Source organism: Thunnus albacares, chromosome 21, assembly GCF_914725855.1.
Source record: "Thunnus albacares chromosome 21, fThuAlb1.1, whole genome shotgun sequence".
NCBI classification, from domain to species: Eukaryota; Metazoa; Chordata; class Actinopteri; order Scombriformes; family Scombridae; genus Thunnus; species Thunnus albacares.
The window spans coordinates 3,142,335-3,163,566 of NC_058126.1; the positions used below are offsets into that span (position 1 = coordinate 3,142,335).

The 21,232-nt window shown below is 40.0% G+C and overlaps 1 protein-coding gene across 3 annotated transcripts in view; it reads left to right on the forward strand.

The window, feature by feature from the left end:
- Window positions 1-21,232, forward strand: part of LOC122972222 (sodium channel protein type 4 subunit alpha-like) — a 245,265-nt gene that overhangs the window by 157,098 nt on the left and 66,935 nt on the right. For all 3 annotated transcript variants that reach the window (XM_044339139.1, XM_044339140.1, XM_044339141.1), the window contains 3 exons: window positions 16,291-16,431; window positions 16,560-16,680; window positions 17,033-17,226. In XM_044339139.1, the coding sequence (XP_044195074.1) occupies window positions 16,291-16,431; window positions 16,560-16,680; window positions 17,033-17,226 (456 nt within the window). The remainder of the gene's footprint in view (window positions 1-16,290; window positions 16,432-16,559; window positions 16,681-17,032; window positions 17,227-21,232) is intronic.

Genomic DNA, 21,232 nt, shown 5'->3' on the forward strand with positions numbered 1-21,232 from the left:
TTGTATTTATGATAAGATTTTTGCTTGACCAATGACCAGAATAGTCATACACTCTGTCACTGTGTTATTTATGGATGGAGTTATAGTGAAAATAAATTAATCCCCTTTATGCTGGGGACCCCCTGGAACCCCCTGAAGGACCACTGGGAGGTCCCCGGACCCCACTTTGAGTGCTTAGATAACAAATGGTTTTGATATCAAGTAGCACTCTCTCTCTCTCTCTCTCTCTGTAACTGGAAGCATGATCGGCTCAGTGGTGTTTTCTTCATGTAGAACAAGCTTAATCTAACCCCCCCCACCCCCCCCCCCCCCCCCCCCCACCCCCACCACCCCACACACACACACACACACACACACACACCAATGCAGAGAGTGCTCATCTAGCCAGGCAAATAGAGGAGAGGAAAGATTTCCTTTCTTCTGATAACAATCTGTCATCTCATCTTACACTGAAACCCCCCCCAGACACACACACACACACACACACACACACACACACACACACACACACACACACACACACACACACACACACACACGGTTCTCTGTAGCTCAATTTACCTGCCTTACTATAAAATGCACCCTCCCGCCGGCATGAACACGTCACATGTCTACACCTCTAAACACATCAATCAATCCATCAGTGTGTGTGTGTGTGTGTGTGTGTGTGTGTGTGTGTGTGTGTGTGTGTGTGTGTGTGTGTGTGTGTGTGTGTGTGTTCTAATCAGAGGGATTCAGAGCAGACAGGAGGTGGTAACTGGAGAAGAGAAAGTCCCTTTATCTGATGGGCAACACACACACACACATAGAAATACCAGTCAAAGCTGACTTGCTTCATTGCACAAATACTGACATAATGAAATGATTCAGTGAGAGTATTCAGCTAGCAGAAGAAGAAGAAGAAGAAGAAGAAGAAGAGGAAGAAAGAGGAGAGGAAGTGATAGACGAAGGTGTTTCAGGATGGAGGTGGAGGAAAGTAAAAAGGAAGATGTAAAGAAAGGAAGGAGGAAGAGGAGGAAAACAATGAAAACTGGGATTAAAGCTTGATTGATTAAAGCAACACAGTAAACTGCCGTCACTCAGCCGTACTGACACGTTGCTGGCAGCAGTGAGCTCCGTCTCGTCCTCTTACAGCTGTTATCTGGTCACACCTGACAGACATTAAAGGTGTAGTTACAGTCATTTCAGCGGAGAAGAGATTATTCACTGAACTTGGTTGGTCACACAGAAATATTCCAGCATTTATAGTTTGTTTGAATCCTTAAAACTTGTTCATGTCTTCCTGAAAAGTGACATCATGAGGTCGCCTGAGTTACAGCCGTAGAGAGAGTGTGACGTTGTTAAAGAAACATCGAAACACTGTAACAGGAAGGAGGTCGGTGGACAATTGTGCCTAAAAAGTGTCTGACTTTCACACTTGAGGCCGATGTTCATGTCCCGTCTTCAACCAACAGTTAATGTTGGTTTCTTTTAACCATAAACTTCATCCTTCCCAAACTTAAACCTTTAGTTTTAATTCCCTAAACTTCACCAAACCTCCACTATGGACGTGGCAAATAAAAAAAACACACTCAAATTAATTGTTTAATATCTGTAAAATACCAGGATTCATCTGTCAGTGTGTTTCCTTTCACCCATTTTTACGCTCGTTTTCTATTTGTGTGTTAAAACGAAGTCAAAATGACAGAAATTCTTTTAAAAAAAAGTCGAAATATCGCAAAAAAAGATCTGCGTTGATACATGAAACATGTTTTCCACATAGTTTTTTTTATCATATGAGCTTCGACTGTAGCTCTTTTAATGACGTCGTCGTGTTGTGTCGTCTTCTTCTGCAGCGGTTTAACGGCACCGACTGGACTTTAGCGCCACCTGCTGTTTATCTGCTAATATTCACAACAACAACAACAACAGCAGCAGCAGCAGTGGATGGAAACAAACATTCACAAGATTTTCTTTGGGGTATTTTCTGGAAATCCGGTTAAACATTTGTGCTACATTTGTCATTCAAGAAATACTGAAGGAAGTCGGCTTTAATTTGATAATTAATTTAATGATTGATAAGAAGATCATGTAGAGAATTTGACAGGTCAAATCTGTTTTCACTAAATGAAACCACAGATTATATCACAGAGAAGTGACGCCTGATATGAGACGAGAAGTAAAAGAAGTGAGAAGAGAAGGAAAGAACAAAAATATATGAATATGAAAGATGGAAAGAAAGAATTAAGAATAAATAATAGAAGAAAGGAGAGCTGGAATATTTCTTTATTGTTCTATCTTTTCATTTTGTCTTCCTCTTCTTCTTCGTGTCATTTTAGTTATTAATAAACAGTGAAGTGTATTGAAGTGTCAGTGGATCATGAACTACTGTGTGTGTGTGTGTGTGTGTGTGTGTGTGTGTGTGTGTGTGTGTGTGTGTGCGCGCGCGCGCAGCAATAATAGAGGCTCATTCATCTATTTAGCTTAATGGTCTCATGGATATTTAATAACGAGCTTGATAGGCCAGACAGCTTACACACACACACACACACACACACACACACACACACACACACACACACACACACACACACACACACACACAGTCAACAGCCTCTTACTCTTCTCTTGTCAGTAGCAGGAATTGTATCTCCCCATGCAGAGGGATATGCTGACCTGACTGAATGAATATGCCCAAACACGTGTATGTGTGTGTGTGTGTGTGTGTGTGTGTGTGTGTGCGTGTGTGTGTATGTGTGTGTGTGCGTGTGTGTATGTGTGTGTCATGATGACCGAACCTTTCCAATTCAGGTGATTTATCCCCCTTAGAAATGGCCTCATTTCGCACAACTCAGCTCAGCCTGATTGTGTGTGCGTGTGTGTGTGTGTGTGAAGGTATTTATGCATTCGTGCATTCACAGGTTTGTATGATTCAGTTTTTTGTTGTGAGATGTCAAGATGTCACACCTCATAACAGGCAGAGAGGAAGAAAGGAAGGAAGAGAGGAGAAGAGAGATGGAGTGGAAGGAAAGAAGGATACGAGGAAGGAAGCAAGGAAACACAGAAGGAAAGAAAGACAGACAAGGAAAAAAAGAAAAAGGAGGAAAAACAAAAATGGAAGAGCCCAAGGAAAGAACAGATGGTAGATTAGGTACATACATAAGAAGAAGACAAAGACAAAGAAGACAAAAGGAAAGAAAGGAAGAAGGGAAAGAAGGAAGGAAGAGAAGGACAGAAGGAAGGAAAGAAGGAAGGAAGGAAAGAAAGAAAAACAAAGGCAGTGAAGGACACAAAGGAAGAACAGAAGGATAAATGTATAAAAGAAAGGAAGAAAGAATGGAAGGAAGTGAAATGATGCAAAAAGGACGGGAAGAAAGAGGGAAAGGAAGGAAGAACAGAAGGTAGCATGGAAGGATACATGGATAAAAGAAAGAAAGATCTTATTTTAATTAAAATACAATACTGCTGATTACAAGTGTGTGTGTGTGTGTGTGTGTGTGTGTGTGTGTGTGTGTGTGTGTGTGTGTGTGTGTGTGTGTATTATATCTCAACATGAACCATCCATGCAGATACAGAGAGAGGTGGGGAATTGTCTCTTATCTAACACACACACACACACACACACACACACACTGGGGGTATGTCACTGTGTGTGTGTGTGTGTGTGTGTGTGTGTGTGTGTGAGCAGATGTTTAGTTTGTTCCTCTTTATGACAAACGAGCAGCTGAACGTGTTTCCCTGAGGCAGCAACTTCACCTGCAGCACACCTGCTACGAGACGCTGCTGCTCTTCTACTTATAAAAAAAAAAAACAACTTTCTCCTCATTTTTTTTTCTCTCATTAAATCTTTTCACCAACTTTAATCATCACGGTTCTCTAACGTCGCTCAGAAACAGTCAAACTATTCTGAAAAACAGCTGGATGGAGACGAAGCAGCTTCTTCTTTTCCCCCAAAACACTTCTATCAAGATCTGTGATTGAACCAACCAATCAGAAACCAGGAAAACAAAAACACACACAGGTAGAGAGGAAGCTGCTTGTATTACATTTAAACATATAAACTCTGCATAAATATCATTTCAATACATCAACTCGATCACAAGTTATCATAGGCAGGTTTATCTGAAGAGAACATTTCATAAAGGTTTATATAATGTTAAAAAAAACATTAAAAACATCATTTAAACTTCAGAAAACAGTTTAAAAGGAAATAAAAAGATTTTTAAAAAAAACAGATCATTTAATATAACAAAGGTAAAGATAGAGGACAAACTGTAAAAGGCTATTTTCAATCATAAGTTTTACAATTATTTGATTATAAAAGTCACAACCGTGTCGACATCTAACAGCTTACAATGTTATAGCTTTTCCCACACTTCCCATTAAACTAAACAACACTGGAAGCTTTAGGTTTGTTCTTATGAATCCATTTTATTCCAAGAAACAAACAGATCTTTGTTGCTAATAAATCACCTTTTGTTTCCTCCTGCTGTGAAGATTTAATAAGTTTGATTTGATTTATTGAACGGGACAGTGTGCAGTATTAAGCATAAACGATGCACCGGAGTTAGCTTGAAGCTAATTAGCATCTGTAGTCCATTACAATCAAAACATACAACAACAAACAGTACAAACAAAAAAAACCCACAAAGAACACACCATACAAAATGAAAAGCACATCACATACACCCACAATGTCAATTAACAATTAATAATGTAAACTAGGCTCATTTTTTTAATTTGGCCTTGAATGTATTGATAGAACTACAGTTCTTCATGTAATCAAGTAGCTCACACAGCGAGCTGCTGAACACTGAAATAAATAAATAAGCAGCTGGCTGCTCATTTAACTTAAAGTTTAAAGTTTATTTTCCCAGATGTTTTTAGCTACATGTCTTCATCGGATCTCTGAACACTCGGCAGGTTTAACTCATCTGTAGCTTGTTCTACAGGCGCTCAGGTACAGAAGATACGTTTTCTCTGGTGCTTCAGGTTCACATGTTTAGATTTATATGTTAATATAGTTTCTACATAAACAAATCCTTTATATCCGTCAGGCGGTTAGTACAGATACTAACCCCAAAACACTCAGACCTCGGCTAAATCTGACAACATTTAAGTAAGAAAAGACACATTCAGGATATTAATTGTACACTCTGTGGACTGTATTTGGACACAGGAACTTTCCAGCTGTATTTGATTCCAGTACGATGGGAGAACTGGGAAAAACTTTTCCATCTATCTTTCCCATGAGAAGCTTTTGAGAAGCTGACGTCGCTCTCCAAGGTGCTGATGCTGCTGTCGGCGGGCAGTTGGGGAGTGATCCTGGTGTTCACTACTGGGAGGACTGCTGCCAGGAGAACTTAGCTGGTCTAAATACTGACTTCACCTGTTTCCTAACATATAAATAAACCACCTGTTGTTGTTTCCTTGTTGCTGAGTCTTGAGTTTTCCGTTCAGTTCCGTATATTTATTCCCAAGAAGAGTAATCTTTGTAATCTTTCCGTAGGTCGATGGTTGCTAAGTGAGACTAGTTATATAATTCTGGTGGCAGAGGTGTTTTTTTTTGTGTTTGCCAAGACAATAAACACCTTAACACTGCTTTAATCTCCTTCCTCTCATTGTACTTGGTCCTCACTTCATTCTTACACTCGGTTCCTCCATCTGTGTTTCCACCGTTGGAATGAAGGTAAATGAAGTTGCAGGAAGGTTGTTCTGTTCTGATTGTTCTTTCTAAACATGCAGGAACTTGCAGCGCTGAACGTTGCTAATTTGTTAACTCTAACACTTTACATCCACCATTTTTAAGAACCTGCAACTGTAAACAAATCTGTTTATTTTTGTTCATTGTGCTTGAACACAACGATATGGAGTTACAGAAGAAATATTACAATAGACGGACTGATGATGAAGTCCAGGCCTCGTTAGGTGTTCGTGCAGAGGACGACGTCTAGACGGCGTCACATTTACAAAACAGTTAATTACAATCAACAGGAAACGACTTGAATCTCCTCCATGTTTGCTGTTGTTGCAGTGTCGTGTAAATAATGACTTTCCACCGTTGTCGGTGCTTTATATGCCGTCATTGTTTCTGACAAAGAGCATCAACAGCCGTCAGCAGACTAATTAGTCTAATCTTTGTGGGGCTTTAGACTGTTGAATGAACCTTTTTGTTCCTTGGATCATTCCTGGACATTAGGCAGGTGTCCATATACTTTTGGCCATATCATGCATTCTTCTGTTTTTTTTTGTTTGTTTGATTTATTTAAATGTCAGAAGCTCATGTTGTTTTTCTTCACACTCTTAAACAGGATATAAAACCTTACAGCAGATAGATAAACACGTCTGTGTGATCCTCCACCTCTCTCTCTCCGTCTCTTTGTCTCCGAGTGGTTTACCGGTTCTCTCTTGTTCACCGTCTCTCACATATGCGAACCGTTTTTCCCAGGGGGCTTTGCTCATGGGGGGGGGGGGGGTTTGTTGTGATGAGGAGGAGCGCCAAAAACAGATCATGTTACCGCTCATTCATCACCACCACCACCTCCCTGCTCTGAGGACGCTGTCAGGTGTGTGTGTGTGTGTGTCGAGCTGTCGGCTGTTTCCAGGACAGCAGCTGCTTCCTGGACTCACATCGACTACCTGAGTTGAACTTTTGCCTGATTCAGAGCTGACTGGAAAAAAAGTCCTTAATGACAAAATCATTGAGCGAGCACGAAAAAACAAAATGAACTGTTCTTTCCAGGACAGGAAAAAGATTTTGTAAACACACGTTTCGACGGCGTGCGAGGACAGAATCATGATCTTTTTGGCTGTTTTGAACCACATGAGGTTTTGTAGATTAAAGTGAGCAGTCAAGCTAATAATTTGTTTATATCCATCCAGAGCAGGATTTGACCTGGAAGTGAAGCACCATCTGGTTCGGGCTGTTTTATGACCCCATTACCAACTGCTGGTTTTAACATGTGATTTGTATCTTTGATTCCAGAAGTGCAGGAGATACATGTCTTAAAATACATGCAATACCTGCAGTAAGACCCAACAACCTCCATCTACAGATCATGTCATACCGGGAAAAACACAGGTGTAATTAATAACATTAATCAAATGCCAGTAGCCCAAAATTACCTTTGTTTATGTTGCGTCCTCTAGTTACCGTAGTAACACCTGAACCTAACCAGACTTTAACCACAGCATCGTCACATCAGGTTAGAAGGGCCGCACACGGTGAAATGACATGTGGTCTTTTAATTTGAAGGGCTGAGATTTCAGGGCGTCGTATTGTACGTGTTATTGACTTTGCTTACTGGGACACCTAAATGGAACAGAGCCCTCGTTAATATTATTAGTAACACCTGTGCTTCTCCTGCTATGACGAATCAAAATGCAGAACCTGCTGCGATAAAGGTCTGTGAGGCAGAGCGGCCTGTACGCAGCCTGACAGGCAGAACTCAGGGGGAAAAAAAGTCTGTAAAACATCATCGTTCATCTGGACTCGAGCTGCAACGACTAATCGATCCACAAGAGATGAATCAGCAACTATTTTGTTTCTTTTCTGTTTCATACGTGATAGTAAACTGAATGTCTTTGGATATTTTGGACTGTTGATCAGACAGAGCAAGGCATCTGAAGACATCTGAAGGGCTTTACTGCCTGTATAAAAGGCATTTTTCACTATTTTATGATATTTCGTTGACAAAATGATTAATCAAAATAATCGTCAGTTGCAGCCATAATCTGGAAAATGGCAGCTGGACAGTCAGAGGACTCTGCTCAGAGAGGGTTTTAGAAAGAAAATCAACACAAAACAATAAAAGCAAAAGGAAGAAAAACAAAAATACAGTTTTCGAATAGTGGAAATTGCATCTGGATCATTAAAAAAAAAACATTTAACACAGACAAAATAAGAAAAGTCCAGCAGCATCACTCCTCTTCACCTGGGACGCCATGTTTGTTGACAAGTACGTCAACACCACCAACCTCATCTGTCTGCCGAGAGTCGAGATAACAACCAGGTGGAGACTTAATGACTTAAAACTGACCTAGATGCTTATTTATTGTTTATACTGTACATGTACAACATTTCCGTCACAAACTTAAAGCAGAAAGTACTGAAACTTTATTTGTGTTTTAAAAGGACACAAAGTCTCTGACAGACAGAGAAATGAAACAGAAATAAACAGCAACAGTGAGAAAGATATTAAATAAAGGTTGAAAATAATCAGATTTAGATTAAATGTAAATTAACAAAATAGTTGAAGGAATATTAAAGAGTAAAATTGGGGAAAACGGGATCAAAATATAATTATTTCTCTCTGCTGTCCAGTGGCTCAGCTGTGTTTTGCCTTTCTCGTTTCACAGATTGTGTGTGTGTGTGTGTGTGTGTGTGTGGTGAAGGTTGGAGGGTTGGCCCACTTTTCCGGGCTACACGATCTGCTTAACTAGTTAAACGAGGTGAATTGGGGGGGATCAGGTGGTCCGCTGCTCCAGAAACTCACACACACACACACACACACACACTCTCACACACACACACACACCTACGCACACACACACACACACACACATACAGATGGCTCTTACTCTCAGCAAACATAAACACATCTGTAACCAATGCATGGATACACAGTACACACACTCTCACTCCAACTCTTCCTTCTCTCTGACTGTCAAACTCATCACCATCATTCACACTGGTTATAGAGGAGTTTCCCACCCAGAACAGCAGGTCTTTATTCCAGTTAGAACCAGTCAATTTTCCTGAAGATAAATCAGGTTTATTAACTGTGACTCCACAGCTTCACTGTACTGATGTCTAAAGCCTAAGTTGTACTTTATACCATAAAGTGTCATGTGACAGGTGTCGACCAATAGAAACTTGTCATTTGTTGCCAGACAAAAAAATAAGACTAAATGAATTGTTGTGAAGGTACGAGGGAGAGACAACTCTGCACGGACCTAAAACTGAGACCAGAACCTGGCCCATGTCTTTCAGACCTGACCCAATGAACTTTCTTGGTCCTTCAGGATTTGAGACCTGAGTATTTTTGTTATTTTGAATATTATTTCTTCTTCAAAGACAAACTTAAACAATTGCTTCAACAAGGCTTTCTTTGATTGCTGGATTATCAGTTATAATCCAGAACAGAACTTTATACAGACATGAACATGATGGTCTTTAAGAGTTGTAGAGGAAGGTTGGAGGTTTTTATCTGTCGTCACACAAGTGCAGTAGTCGTCCCTGAATGGTTGGAAATTTGAAGGAGACACATTCTGCACATTTCCAGCTCTATATTTATATTCTGGGGCTCTACTGGAATATCTTTGCATGATTTCCAGTTAAAAACTCCTTATTTATCTTCTACTGGTCCTTTATGCAGCCCCTCAGTTCACCCTCTGTCTGAAACAGGCAGTTTTAGCTCCTGTCTCTTTAAGGCCCCGCCTCCTGATGAGCCCACTCTGTTCTGATTGGTCAGCTTCAGGAAGGCTACGTTTACAGTAGCAGCAAAACTTCACTTCTTTTTTTAATTCTTTCTTCACTCAAAATACCAACTTCTCAAATCCATCCGTACGTGTCGGAGCCCAAATCCGATCCGAAATTTGTTGAGTGAACAACGTGAACAACACATGCGTTAACCTTAGCAACAAAAGCTACCGACTGACGGCCATTTGTGGACACGTGTGAACAGTCTGACATCAGTTCAGTGAGGTAACTTGAAGCCCTGGTTTTTGACTTGCAGGGAGGATTTTTACATATATTTACCACAAGTTTTGGATCTTTGACCATTTCCCCTTTAAGAAGGCACCCATTAGCATTAGAAGGCTAATGCTAATGCATTGCCTACACTCTGATTCTCTTCCCACTTCGCAGTGGCCTTTATGTATCTTGCAGCACAGCAGGTAAGAGAGACATCATTTCCTTATTAAGTTACATCTGACCCAAGCCTGAAGCTTTATGCGAAAAAACGTCCAGTCGGGTTCGGGTCGAACTCTAGAGACACCAGAGAGAAACTGACCAAGAAATCTATTTATCTCAGAACCATTCGACAGGTAACAGCTACACTGTTATATATCATAATATGATTAGCAGCCTCCAAATGTATGCAAATCCCAACATAAATGTCACCCTAAGACTTGAAAAGTTGGCAGCACCAGAACACAGCAGCAGCAGCAGAGACCGATCAATAACCAATAATTCATGACACATTAGTGGTGAGTGTATAGACAGCACAGAGAGGAAGGAGATCCAGCTCTACATGCTGCTGATCATCCTCTGCCCCCGAGGCTGGAGGGCAGTTAGCTTTTTTACAGCTAGCACTGGCTAACAGGCTATAAATAGAGCAGGGTGGGGTTATGTCAGGGATCGGGCTACCTGCGGTGACAGAACTATTTTTATTCCCAATAGATAATTCATTCAAACTGCCTCTCTGCACAGCTGAGATTGATCCCTCGTTGTCTAATGTCCCAGTCTAACATCCTGTTTGGACAGGAAATACATCACATGGAGGAAGTAATGTTATCATTTAATGAAGCCTTCAAAACTCAAACAATGAGACTCAATGAGAATAAAGAATTCTTCTTCTCTGATAAAACTTGAGAACCGACCAATCACAGAGCTTCATATTCTGTTGCCGTGCAGAAAACAAAGGGGAAAGTTAAAGGTTAGACCTTATAGAACTCAATTCATACATTTAACATTTTTAATTTGTTCACTTTTATTGATTTTCGAATCAGATTTTGGATCAAAACTGCTGTGACGTTTGTAGGAGCAGCTGCAGAGTCCAAAACATAGGAAGATATTTCTTTTAAAGTAATTTACTTTCATACTTTTTGTTCTCTGATAGATTTAAAATGCTTAAAATCCTTCAGCAGATTGTCAGAATAAAGGTTTAATTTACTTATCTCGACACCTCTGCAGATTTCTAATATTTAACCCAACAGTGATGTCACAGTGTACTGAAACACCCCGGTGTACACTTCTACATCACTGCAGCAAGGTCAGGAGCAAAAACAAGATTTTCAAGAGGTGTTACTCTTTAAAGCAGCTATAATCGATATTTTTAGAACAATAGTGACTCTGCAGCTCCTCTCGGCTTTACGGAGCTTTATAGTGAGTTTCAGCTCATTGTTTATCTGTCCGGCTGCAACTTTACTGTTCTGGTTCACTCTCAGCGTCTCATAGCATCGTTTTCAGAGAAAAAGCTGTAAAAAGCTGCTGTACACTACCTGCTCAGCACCAAACAGACACAGTTAGCTGTAGACTAGCTGGTGAACATAGTGGAGCATTTAGCAGCTAAAGAGCCAGATATTTCCCTCAGGAGTTGGTAGAGAGTAAAAACAGAAGCTAAAAGAGATTGAATATTGGACTCACATTCACCAGGTGGACAGAAACACGACTCCACATGAATGATAATGTTGCTCCGTAACTGCTGGATGTGGAAATAAAGCAACTGTTTGCTAACATGTTAGCCACAACTACTCTATAAGCTGATAATATGACAGAAGTCATGTTTAGAGACTATTCTGCTGAAAACAAGTGGACAAAAAAACATCATTTCAAGCAGCTTTAACCAGATTGAAACTACAAAGGATCAAGAATAGAACCCTGAGGAACCCCACAAGTAATTATTGACATTATCAATGTGATGATCATGTTGTAACTGCTGGATGTGGAAATAAGCAACTGTTTGCTAACAAGTTAAAGGTTACTACTCGTTTCTGATGAAAACAAGCGAACAAAAAAAAAAAACAGCTTAAAATACATTTTGAACAAAGCAGATTATAAACGAAAAGAGAGGATAATAAAAGTAAAAGAAAAGAAAACAAAACATTTTATATGTGAGTTTTAGGACAGTCAGTGGTTATTTTTATACTAACAAAATAAAGTGACGCTGCTGATTATTTTTACGAATCAGCAGGTTAAACGAGTGAACAGATGAAACGGATGAAGACAGTCTTCTATCTTCTATCTTCTATCTTCAGCTCTGTCACTGATGTGTTATTTGCTTTTAGCAGCAAGGTCATTGGTCGAGCTGTTAGGACATGTTGCCATGTTAACCAATCAACAGCATTGATCTATTGGTGTTTGGGTCCGGGCTGTAGCCAATCAGATGCCGTCATTTTGGAACAGTGAGAGCGAGCATGTGACAGCTGGACACCGATCTATAACACAACACACAACACACACACCACCAGCTGGGATCAATACACACACACATACACACACACACACACACACACACACACACACACACACACACACACACACACACACACGTTTTTTTTTCCTCTTTCACACACACACATACACACTTTATACTGTGTCACGTGCAGTACACACACACACACACACATTGTGTAATGTACGTATTGATTACAATACCCAATATTGGCTCAAGTCAAACTAAAACTACCTCTTTTAAAACTTTTAAACATGTATTTTAAATACTGTAATAGTGTTAAAGTATCTATTATTAAATATATCAAGTGGAAAAGTTTTGGTTGGAAATGGTTTTAATCAAAAAAAGTTTGACTCATGAATTTATTTGCAGTTTTATTTAGTATTTTGTGTTTTAAACTACAATTTAATTGTTGTTTTTTTTAATTAAAAAGATGCCAATTCTAAGATAAAAAATAATTCACTTTGACACACACCAATAATTAATGTATTGAATCTGTTTAATAATTAAAATTAATTAAATAATCAATTATATAAGGTTTAAATTAAAGAAATCAACTTGTTAAAGGACTAAAATACAATAAAATAGAAAATAAAACTCGGCAGTTAAAATTGAGACTCAACTGTTGCCGTAGATGTTTATTTAACAGAGTAATAAAAGTAATCTGGAGCTTCTAACATATAAATGTTCAGCAGTTTTTTAGCAAAGTTGTAAAATATATTTGCAGATTTCAAAATGATTAAAACCTACTTTTATAATTTATCATAAAATGAAAGTAAAAATGTCATTTTTCTAATGTAGTGAAGTAAAAGTGAACACTTAAGTATAAATTATTTAAAAAAAAACATTAAGTGTGTTTCTTAATTAATTTACACAACATGACACAACCTGTTTCATGTTACACGCACACACACACACACACACATACACACACACACACACAGAGGTCAAAGGTTACTTCCTGGTGTTAGATATTGACCCACTGGCCCGGTTTCCTCTTACACAACCTGAAACTGGGAAGCTGCTGGATCCAGTCGAGTTGTTACGTAACAACCAACCAGCTGTGGGAATCCAGCCTGCAGGGTGTGTGTGTGTGTGTGTGTGTGTGTGTGTGTGTGTGTGTGTGTGTGTGTGTGTGTGTGTGTGTAATGTCACTGCCTTGTCATCAATACATGTATGTTTGTGCATCAGCGGTGGGAATGTTTGTTTGTTTGTTTTTTACAGTACCATTAAAACAACACCGCAGCCTGTCAACCTTTTCCAATAAGCAGATCAATCAATTACAATTAACATCATCCAATCAAAGAGTTAAACTAACAGAAAGTAACATTTGGACCATTTAAAGCAACAATCCTCAATCCAAGTATCCGTTCACTCATTCACTGCTCCACTAGATAGTTTCTCAAAACATTAAATTGAGATTTTATAATCTTACTAATAATTGTCATTTTGTGTTCAAGTTATTTATACTGTGTTTTATTTATACTATAATTAACATAAAAAATAAAATGCAGCACATTGTGATTGTTCGTGCATGTCACAGACACGTTTGAAGGCAAAATACAGCAGATAAATTTACACACAAAACCACTCAAATACACTGTAAATATAGTAAATTTACATGTTTTCATTTAGCAGAAGCTTTTATCCAAAGCAACGTACATCTGAGAGCTGATACAACACAAGCAGGCATCTAGTCAGGAAGCAACAACATGAATAAGTTTAGGACCGATAGGACGTAGATGCCAACAGGCGGTGCAACAAGTCAATGATTAGACTTCATAGAAGCATGTTTTTTTGTGCAGAGGTGTTCGGAACAGGAAATGGGAAGTTATTTCAAACACAGTCCAGATTACTCAGAGAAACCAGGTTACACAAGTAATCACATGTAATATAGTGACCTGATAAATCTGTGTACACATGATTTCTCTTCTCTCACTTATTTTAACTGTATTAATGAAGGAATTTTTCTTGGTTTTATTTTTATATTTTACTTTTACTTTGTTTTAATCTTACGTTTCCAAAATAAAAGAAAATCACACAGCTGTTCTAGTGAAGCTCTGGCTCGCAGGCAGACATAAAAAAAAAGTGGAAAAGTCGCACACTCATAACTGATGAATTTATTTTATTATTGTAACAGATGAAGATGAACATTTTGGCAAACTTTTATTTTGAAGAGGTGTGAGTTTTGACTCTCTGATGCAATTCTGGATGTAATTATTTTAAATACAAGGACCAGCCGCTCTGTTGATACTTTAGCTGTCTTTTTTATACATATACATACATGTAAAAATGTGGTTAGAAGAGGTTAAAGTGCAAAAAAATTTCTAATCCTAAACCCTGATTACTGGAACCAGGTTTGGTGTTAACATGGCAGCTAGAAGTTAAAGTCTAAAAACACTACAATACACAAGATATCGTACTTAAATTGTAGATAAAAATAACAATTTTAAACTTTTCAAGCTTGAGACTTGATGTGTGAACATGTTTGTGTTTCTGCAGGTGTTTCTGGTCATTTAACATATAAAATAAAGTTTTAGCCAAAGGCCAGGAGCTGCTTCCTGTTTCTCTGCAGCAGCAGCAGCAGCAGCAGCAGCGTATGGAGCGTTCTGCTGAAGGGCCTTTGAGCCTGCAGGCGTGAGGTCCGCTGGCTGTAATCAGAGGAAGAAGCTGCTACTTAATCCACCTGACCTACACACACACACACACACACACACACACTCAGCAGTGGTTAAAGAGAAGCTAATCTGGCTAAGAGCAGCTCTCCAAGTTAGTGATCAGTTACCGAGAGTCTCAGGCATTATTCATCTACCTGCACTGGAAACTGTGACACCACAGAGAGAGAGAGAGAGAGTGTGACCAAAGATAGAGATATATAGCGAGAGAGAGGAGGAGGAGGAGGAGGAAACGGACTGAAGATGATGATGTTCTTGTGATTTGTTTCCTGGTTTATTTATTTCTGCTCCTTCAGTTTCTGTGTGAAGCTCAAACAAGCATTTCATCAGTAGCAGTCTGAGTCCTACAGACGTTAACGCACGTCGCTGCTGATAGAAGCTGAAGTTTTCATCACAGACACAACAAACAACATACTGATGATGTAGCTGCATGTTAACAGCGTAGCAACGTTAGCTTGTCGTTTAGTCCAGACTGAAACATCTCAACAACTATCAGATGGATTTACATGAAATTTTCTCCAGACGTTTGTTGTCCACAGAAGATAAATCCTCCTGACTCTGGTGATCCTCTCACTTTACCTCTAGCGCCACCATGAGGTTGATATTTATAGTTCAGAGTGAAATATCTTGACTACTGTCGGATAGATCGCCATGAAATCTGCTGTATAAACTCCTCAGAAGATGGTGTCTCCTGACTTTGATAATCGTTGGTGACTTAATGTGAACGTTGCTGTGGATGAAAGTGTTCAGATGAATGAATGTTTCCTCTCGTTCCACCAGCAGGTCAAAGTTTTCACTTATTCAGTGAAATATCTCAACGTCTACTTGATGGATTGATACAGAACTCAGACGTTCATGGTTCCCAGATGACGTATTCTAATGACCTTGGCGATCATTTCAGTTACCTCTAGCGCCACCATGAGGTGGACATTTATGTTTTTTAAATTTCTCAACAATTATTGGATTTATCATTAGATTAGTGTGGTTCATGGTCCCCAAAGGATGAACTGTAAACTGTTTCAGACTGTCCAATACTTTGTTTTATGACCAAATACCTGCAGAACTCATGACATGCTAACATGGACACTAAACTAACACGGTGGGGATGGTAAACATGTTATTTTCTAAACATCAACATGCTAGCATTGTTAGCATTTAGCTTAAAGCACCGCTAGTACAGCCTCTCAGAGCTGCTGGCATGTCTGTAGACTCTTAATTTGATGCTCTGATGTCCACTGAGGCTACCTGACACAATCTGCTGCCAGTGTAGCTGCACAAGCTGATGTGTTTTTGTAGATAATGGTGTAATTTTTCAGCACAGGTATATAACAGCTGTTGCTGTGTTCCTGTCTCTCAAACTGAAGTTTTTAATGCTTATAAAACTGCATCCGACTTACTGGTAAAACTGACACAAAACACACAAGTCCTGACTCTTCCTCTCTCTCTTCCTCTGTCTCCAGCTGTTGAACCTCTTCCTGGCTCTGCTCCTCAGCAGCTTCAGCTCGGACAACCTGTCGGCTCCGGATGACGACGGAGAAATGAACAACCTGCAAATCGCCATCCACAGGATCACCAGAGGCCTCGCCTGGTGCCGCAGACAGGTACTTGTGTCAGATATACAGACTGTCTGACAGTCGGCGCACCTGTATGTACACCTGTGTGACTGTCTTGTAGAGCGCAGACAGTTTATATATGTGTGTGTGTGTGTGTGTGTGTATGTGTGATGCAGGTGGTGGATTTCTTCAACGGGAATCTGAAGCGTCGTCGTCAGAAGCGAAAGGAGGCGAAAGCCATGATGAAACTCAAACGTCTGAGCACCATCCACACCGAGGCCAACGGAGCCGTCATAGGTAACACACGTACAGTAACATCTCTGAAATCCTGCATCGTACTGCGGTTGTTATCAGTGATGCGTCACAGTTGTGGCATTCAAGGACGCTGGGACATCTGAGATTTGAGAGTCACACAGCAGAAATGATGTATGCACAACATTAAATGTGTAGGAACTCTGAGAATCAGGAGAAATTTATACAGATTTGAGTCCAATTTATGGACAGTGTGCAGGATTTTCTTCACAACCAAGTCAATTTATCAACTTTTTCAAATGTCTGAGCATCTTGAACACACAATAAGGAGTTTTTAAGTCTTGGCTCCCAGAACCAGTAACGGAGCGTCCGTGCATCTCGTCTGTTTGCCTCTCAGGTCGTCACGTAGAGAAGTACGTGGTGCCGGAGGACGACAGCTACATGACGAACCCCAACCTGACCATCAGCGTCCCCATCGCCCCCGGAGAGTCAGACGTGGAGTTTCCAGAGGAGGAAGAGGAGGAGGAGGAGGATGGGGAGGAGGACCAGAGTGAGGACTCTGAGGAAGAAGAGGAGGAGGAGCAGGAGGAGGTAGGAAGGAGATCTGACTGACTGTCTGTTCATCTGACTGTGGGGTTTTCTAGTTCGCTCACACACACACACACACACACACACACACACACACACACACACACACACACACACACACACACACACACACAAACGTGTACCTGTGTCTGATGTAAACAAGCTCAGGTGTGTGTGTGTGAGTCAGCTGTTGTTCCCCTCGAGGTTACCATCTAAAGATCTCTCAGCTGGTCTGTGTGTGTGTGTGAGCAGAGAAATGAACAGTAATATATATATATATAATATTTATATATATATAAAAAATCAGAAATTACACATTGAATTAAAATATGATGAACTCTCTAAAGGGCCAAACAAAAGAGGAAACAAGAGTGTTTCTCCTGAAAACAAAAACTGTGTTTATGTTCTTCAGAAGAAAGTGAGGAAAAAAGGTGTCAAGAAGTATCACCTCACATATTTATATCTTATATTCATTTATTTATAATTAATAGGCTGAAAATCCACTGACGCCTCTCAGCATAAGATTGTATATTTTAAACATCTATGTCGCCTTTTCTCTGACTTTGTTCTGGAGAATAAAGACGGCAGTGGAACATAAATAAATACATTTATTTAAAGGTACGCTGCAGAGTTTTCTTGTAAACAAACAAAAGTTTTGTTTATTTGGTTTTGTCATAAAACAAAAAACCTACACATGACACACTTCTCCTCATATTCACCAGTAAAACTAACAAACAAAAGCACAACAGAGAGTTTCTTCTGCATATAACTGAAGTAATGACAAAGATAAAAATACTTAAAAGTTAAAATCACTTATCTCCATGGTGATCGTGGTCTGACGTCATGACAACGACAAACATGGCTGCTCCTCTGATACATCACTGGCTGAAAGTTGTGACATCCAGATATATTATTATATATAAGTTGTGTTTTTATATTCAGTATAAACTCGTTGTTGAACGCGTTTCCTTTCTCATAAAACATTTACAAAGCTTATTTTTGAATCCTGCGTTGTTCTTCTTCTCTGCTTTTGTCGGTGCATTTCTGTGTTTTACTGCCACCTGTAGACCAGTGGAATGATGTGAAACCACTGGGAGGAATATGATCACATTCTCCTGATACTTCAGTGTTTCCCCTAGAATTTTTTTTCAGGCCTGGTGATACGCACCGAATATTTGCGTGGTCAGCTTTGGTCAGGTTATATTTGCATTGAATGTTTGGTTTGCTCGGTACGTTCAAGACTTCAAACAAAGTGGTCACAAGGAGAGGATGACTTAATAAGCTGCCCCTCTCACTTCTTCTTCATCTGTATTTTTGCTTGACTCCAGAGTTTTGGAGAAAAATGTTGATATATTTGTTTGTCTGTCACCTGCGTTAGAGCTTTTTCTCTTTGTAGGCGGCACCATGCTCACGTTAGCTAACCTGCATCCCACACGCTCTCACTGCACTCTGCAGTAATTTAAAGGGACTCTGATAGCAGAAGAGTTTCCCAAACACTATTGGTTATTGATTTCCAAATTAATGGATATTTGATGTTATTTTTGGCCTTCAAAAAAGGATTTTTTTGGCCAGCGGCACCGACAAGAACCCCCATCTGGCCTGTACAATTATAGGGGAAACACTGTGCTTTTCACACTTATTAACATCTTCTCAGAGTTGTTTTTTGCACAAACACCACCATCACAAACCCCTCCAGGAGCAGCTCTGGGCTGTGGTCACATTCAGTATTACAGGATCATGTGACTCTGAGCTCAAATAATAATAAAACTTCCGCCTTCATACAGCAGCAGCAGCAGTAAACACCAAAACTGGATCCATCAGGTCAAATGTTGGAACATGATCTCCAGCTTCTTAACAACTGTAATCATCACAAGAAGCTAAAAATAACTTCAACAAAAATATGATAAAAGTTGATTCAATGCAAACATGTAAATGAAAAGTATGAATAATATGAATAAATCAGGTTTCTGTGCTGTGAATCTCTGAGCTCATGAACACAGACTGTGTGTCTCTATATATAAACAGTATCTTTGTAATGGATGGACTGGCTCAATTCATTACACACACACACACACACACACACACACACACACACACACAGTAAGAGGGTCCCCTCACATAGAATTGGAGGCCTCAGGCAGTGCATTATGGTCCGGCGTTTTTCTCACTCTGCAACGCTGTGTGTGTGTGTGATGTGTTTGTGCTAAAAGGTTGTATATTCGTGTGTGTGTGTGTGTTAGTGTGTATGTGTGCATCTGTGGAAGTGATGCAAGTTTGTGTGTGTGAGTGTGTGTGTGTGTGTGTGAGTGTGTGTGTGTGTGTGAGTGTGTGTGTGTGTGTGTGTGTGTGTGTATGTGTGTGTGTGTGTGTGTGTGTGTGTGCCTCCTGTCTCTCTTCATCTATTCACAGGACAAAAGTCCAACTGAGCCAAAGACACCTTGTGTGTGTGTGAGTGTGTGAGTGTGTGTGAATGTGTGTGTGTGTGTGTGTGTGTGTGTGTGTGTGTGTGTTGTTGTCACATTTTTCAGTCTAATATCTCCTTCAGGAACAGAACTCATAAAGCTAAAATGTCTCACTGTGTGTTGGTGTGTGTGTGTTTATGTGTGTGTTTGTGTGTGTGTGTGTGTGTGTGTGTGTGTGTGTGTGTGTGTGTGTGTGTGTGTGTGTGTGTTCGTGTGTGTGTGTACTGAGGAAGCAGGAGGAGTAGAAGAAGAGGGAGAGGAGATGTTTAGTTTCCTCTCTCCTCTCTTTGTATCTAACATGAAATGACAGATTTGTGTCGTGCTGCGTGTGTGTGTGTGTGTGTGTGTGTGTGTGTGTGTGTGTGTGTGTGTGTAGTACACCTGTGCTGACTCAGTTCATCATCACCTCTCCTCTTTAATCATGTTGTGCACCTGTTCTCTCTCCATGTCCCTGTACTACAGTGGTTCCCAACATGAGGGTTGAGACTCACAAAAGTGTCACAAGATAAATCTGAGGAGTCACAAGTTAATTTACAATATATCTGAAACATCAAAAACACGGTTTGCAGCACTAAATTGTTTCTACTTTTGCAGACTTTTCTGTAATCTTTGCTATTATCTTGTGAAGAGTTTTACCCTCCTGCCTCTAAAATATGTTTGTTTAACAATCTTACAAAGAAAAATCACTCTATTAATACAATAATGAATGAATTTTTGTGTCATACCATTAAAAATGGTTCATTCCCAGTGTTTCTCCTATAATAGTACATAGTATGAGAACCCCCACCAGGCCAAAAAAATATTTTTTAATGCCAAAAATAACGCTAAATATCCATTAATTTGGAAATCAATAGCATTTAGTCGTCTCTGTGCAGCACTGTTCTGAAATGTGAGTTAACCTCTGTGTTGTTGCCATGGAAACTCTTGGTAGCGTAGCTGCTTTTAAGGAATATGGCAGTACGTAATATGTGTGTGTAGCGAGTGAGTGAGTGGTTGGGTGAGAGAGCGAGCGGCAGAAAAGGTTAGCAGGAAGTTGTCAGTCTGGCGGTAAATGTTCAGTACAGACTACAGTGTGTCTGCAGCTTCTCAAGACCAAGAAAAGTCTGTTGTTTCCCCAACTGCTGGAAAAGTGAAGGGGGTTAGCTTCAAAGTTAGCAACAAGGGGTTAGCCTGACCCCTAAATTCCACCGAGCTATTGAACCATAGCAGAAGCACAAAAATCAAGGAAAATGACCAAATCAACGAAAGCTGAGCAAGTTAACAAAATTGGGCAGTTTAGTAGTTAATTACGGTAGCCTTAAGGCACTTTATCAGCTTTGACTAGGCTGCTGTAATTACTGTAGTAGGAGTGCAACTGACTTTAAACAGCAGAACACTTCCCCACAGTGAAGACGCTCCGCATCTGACACGCTCCCGGTGGAATAGGGCGCCGAGCAAAACCGCGTCGCAGCCAGAACGCGGCGCACGCGCCCGGTGGAGTCCCGGGGGAACCTGACGACACTAAACAGAGAAATAGAGAGTGTGTGCTGTAGACCTCTGTTGTCCAA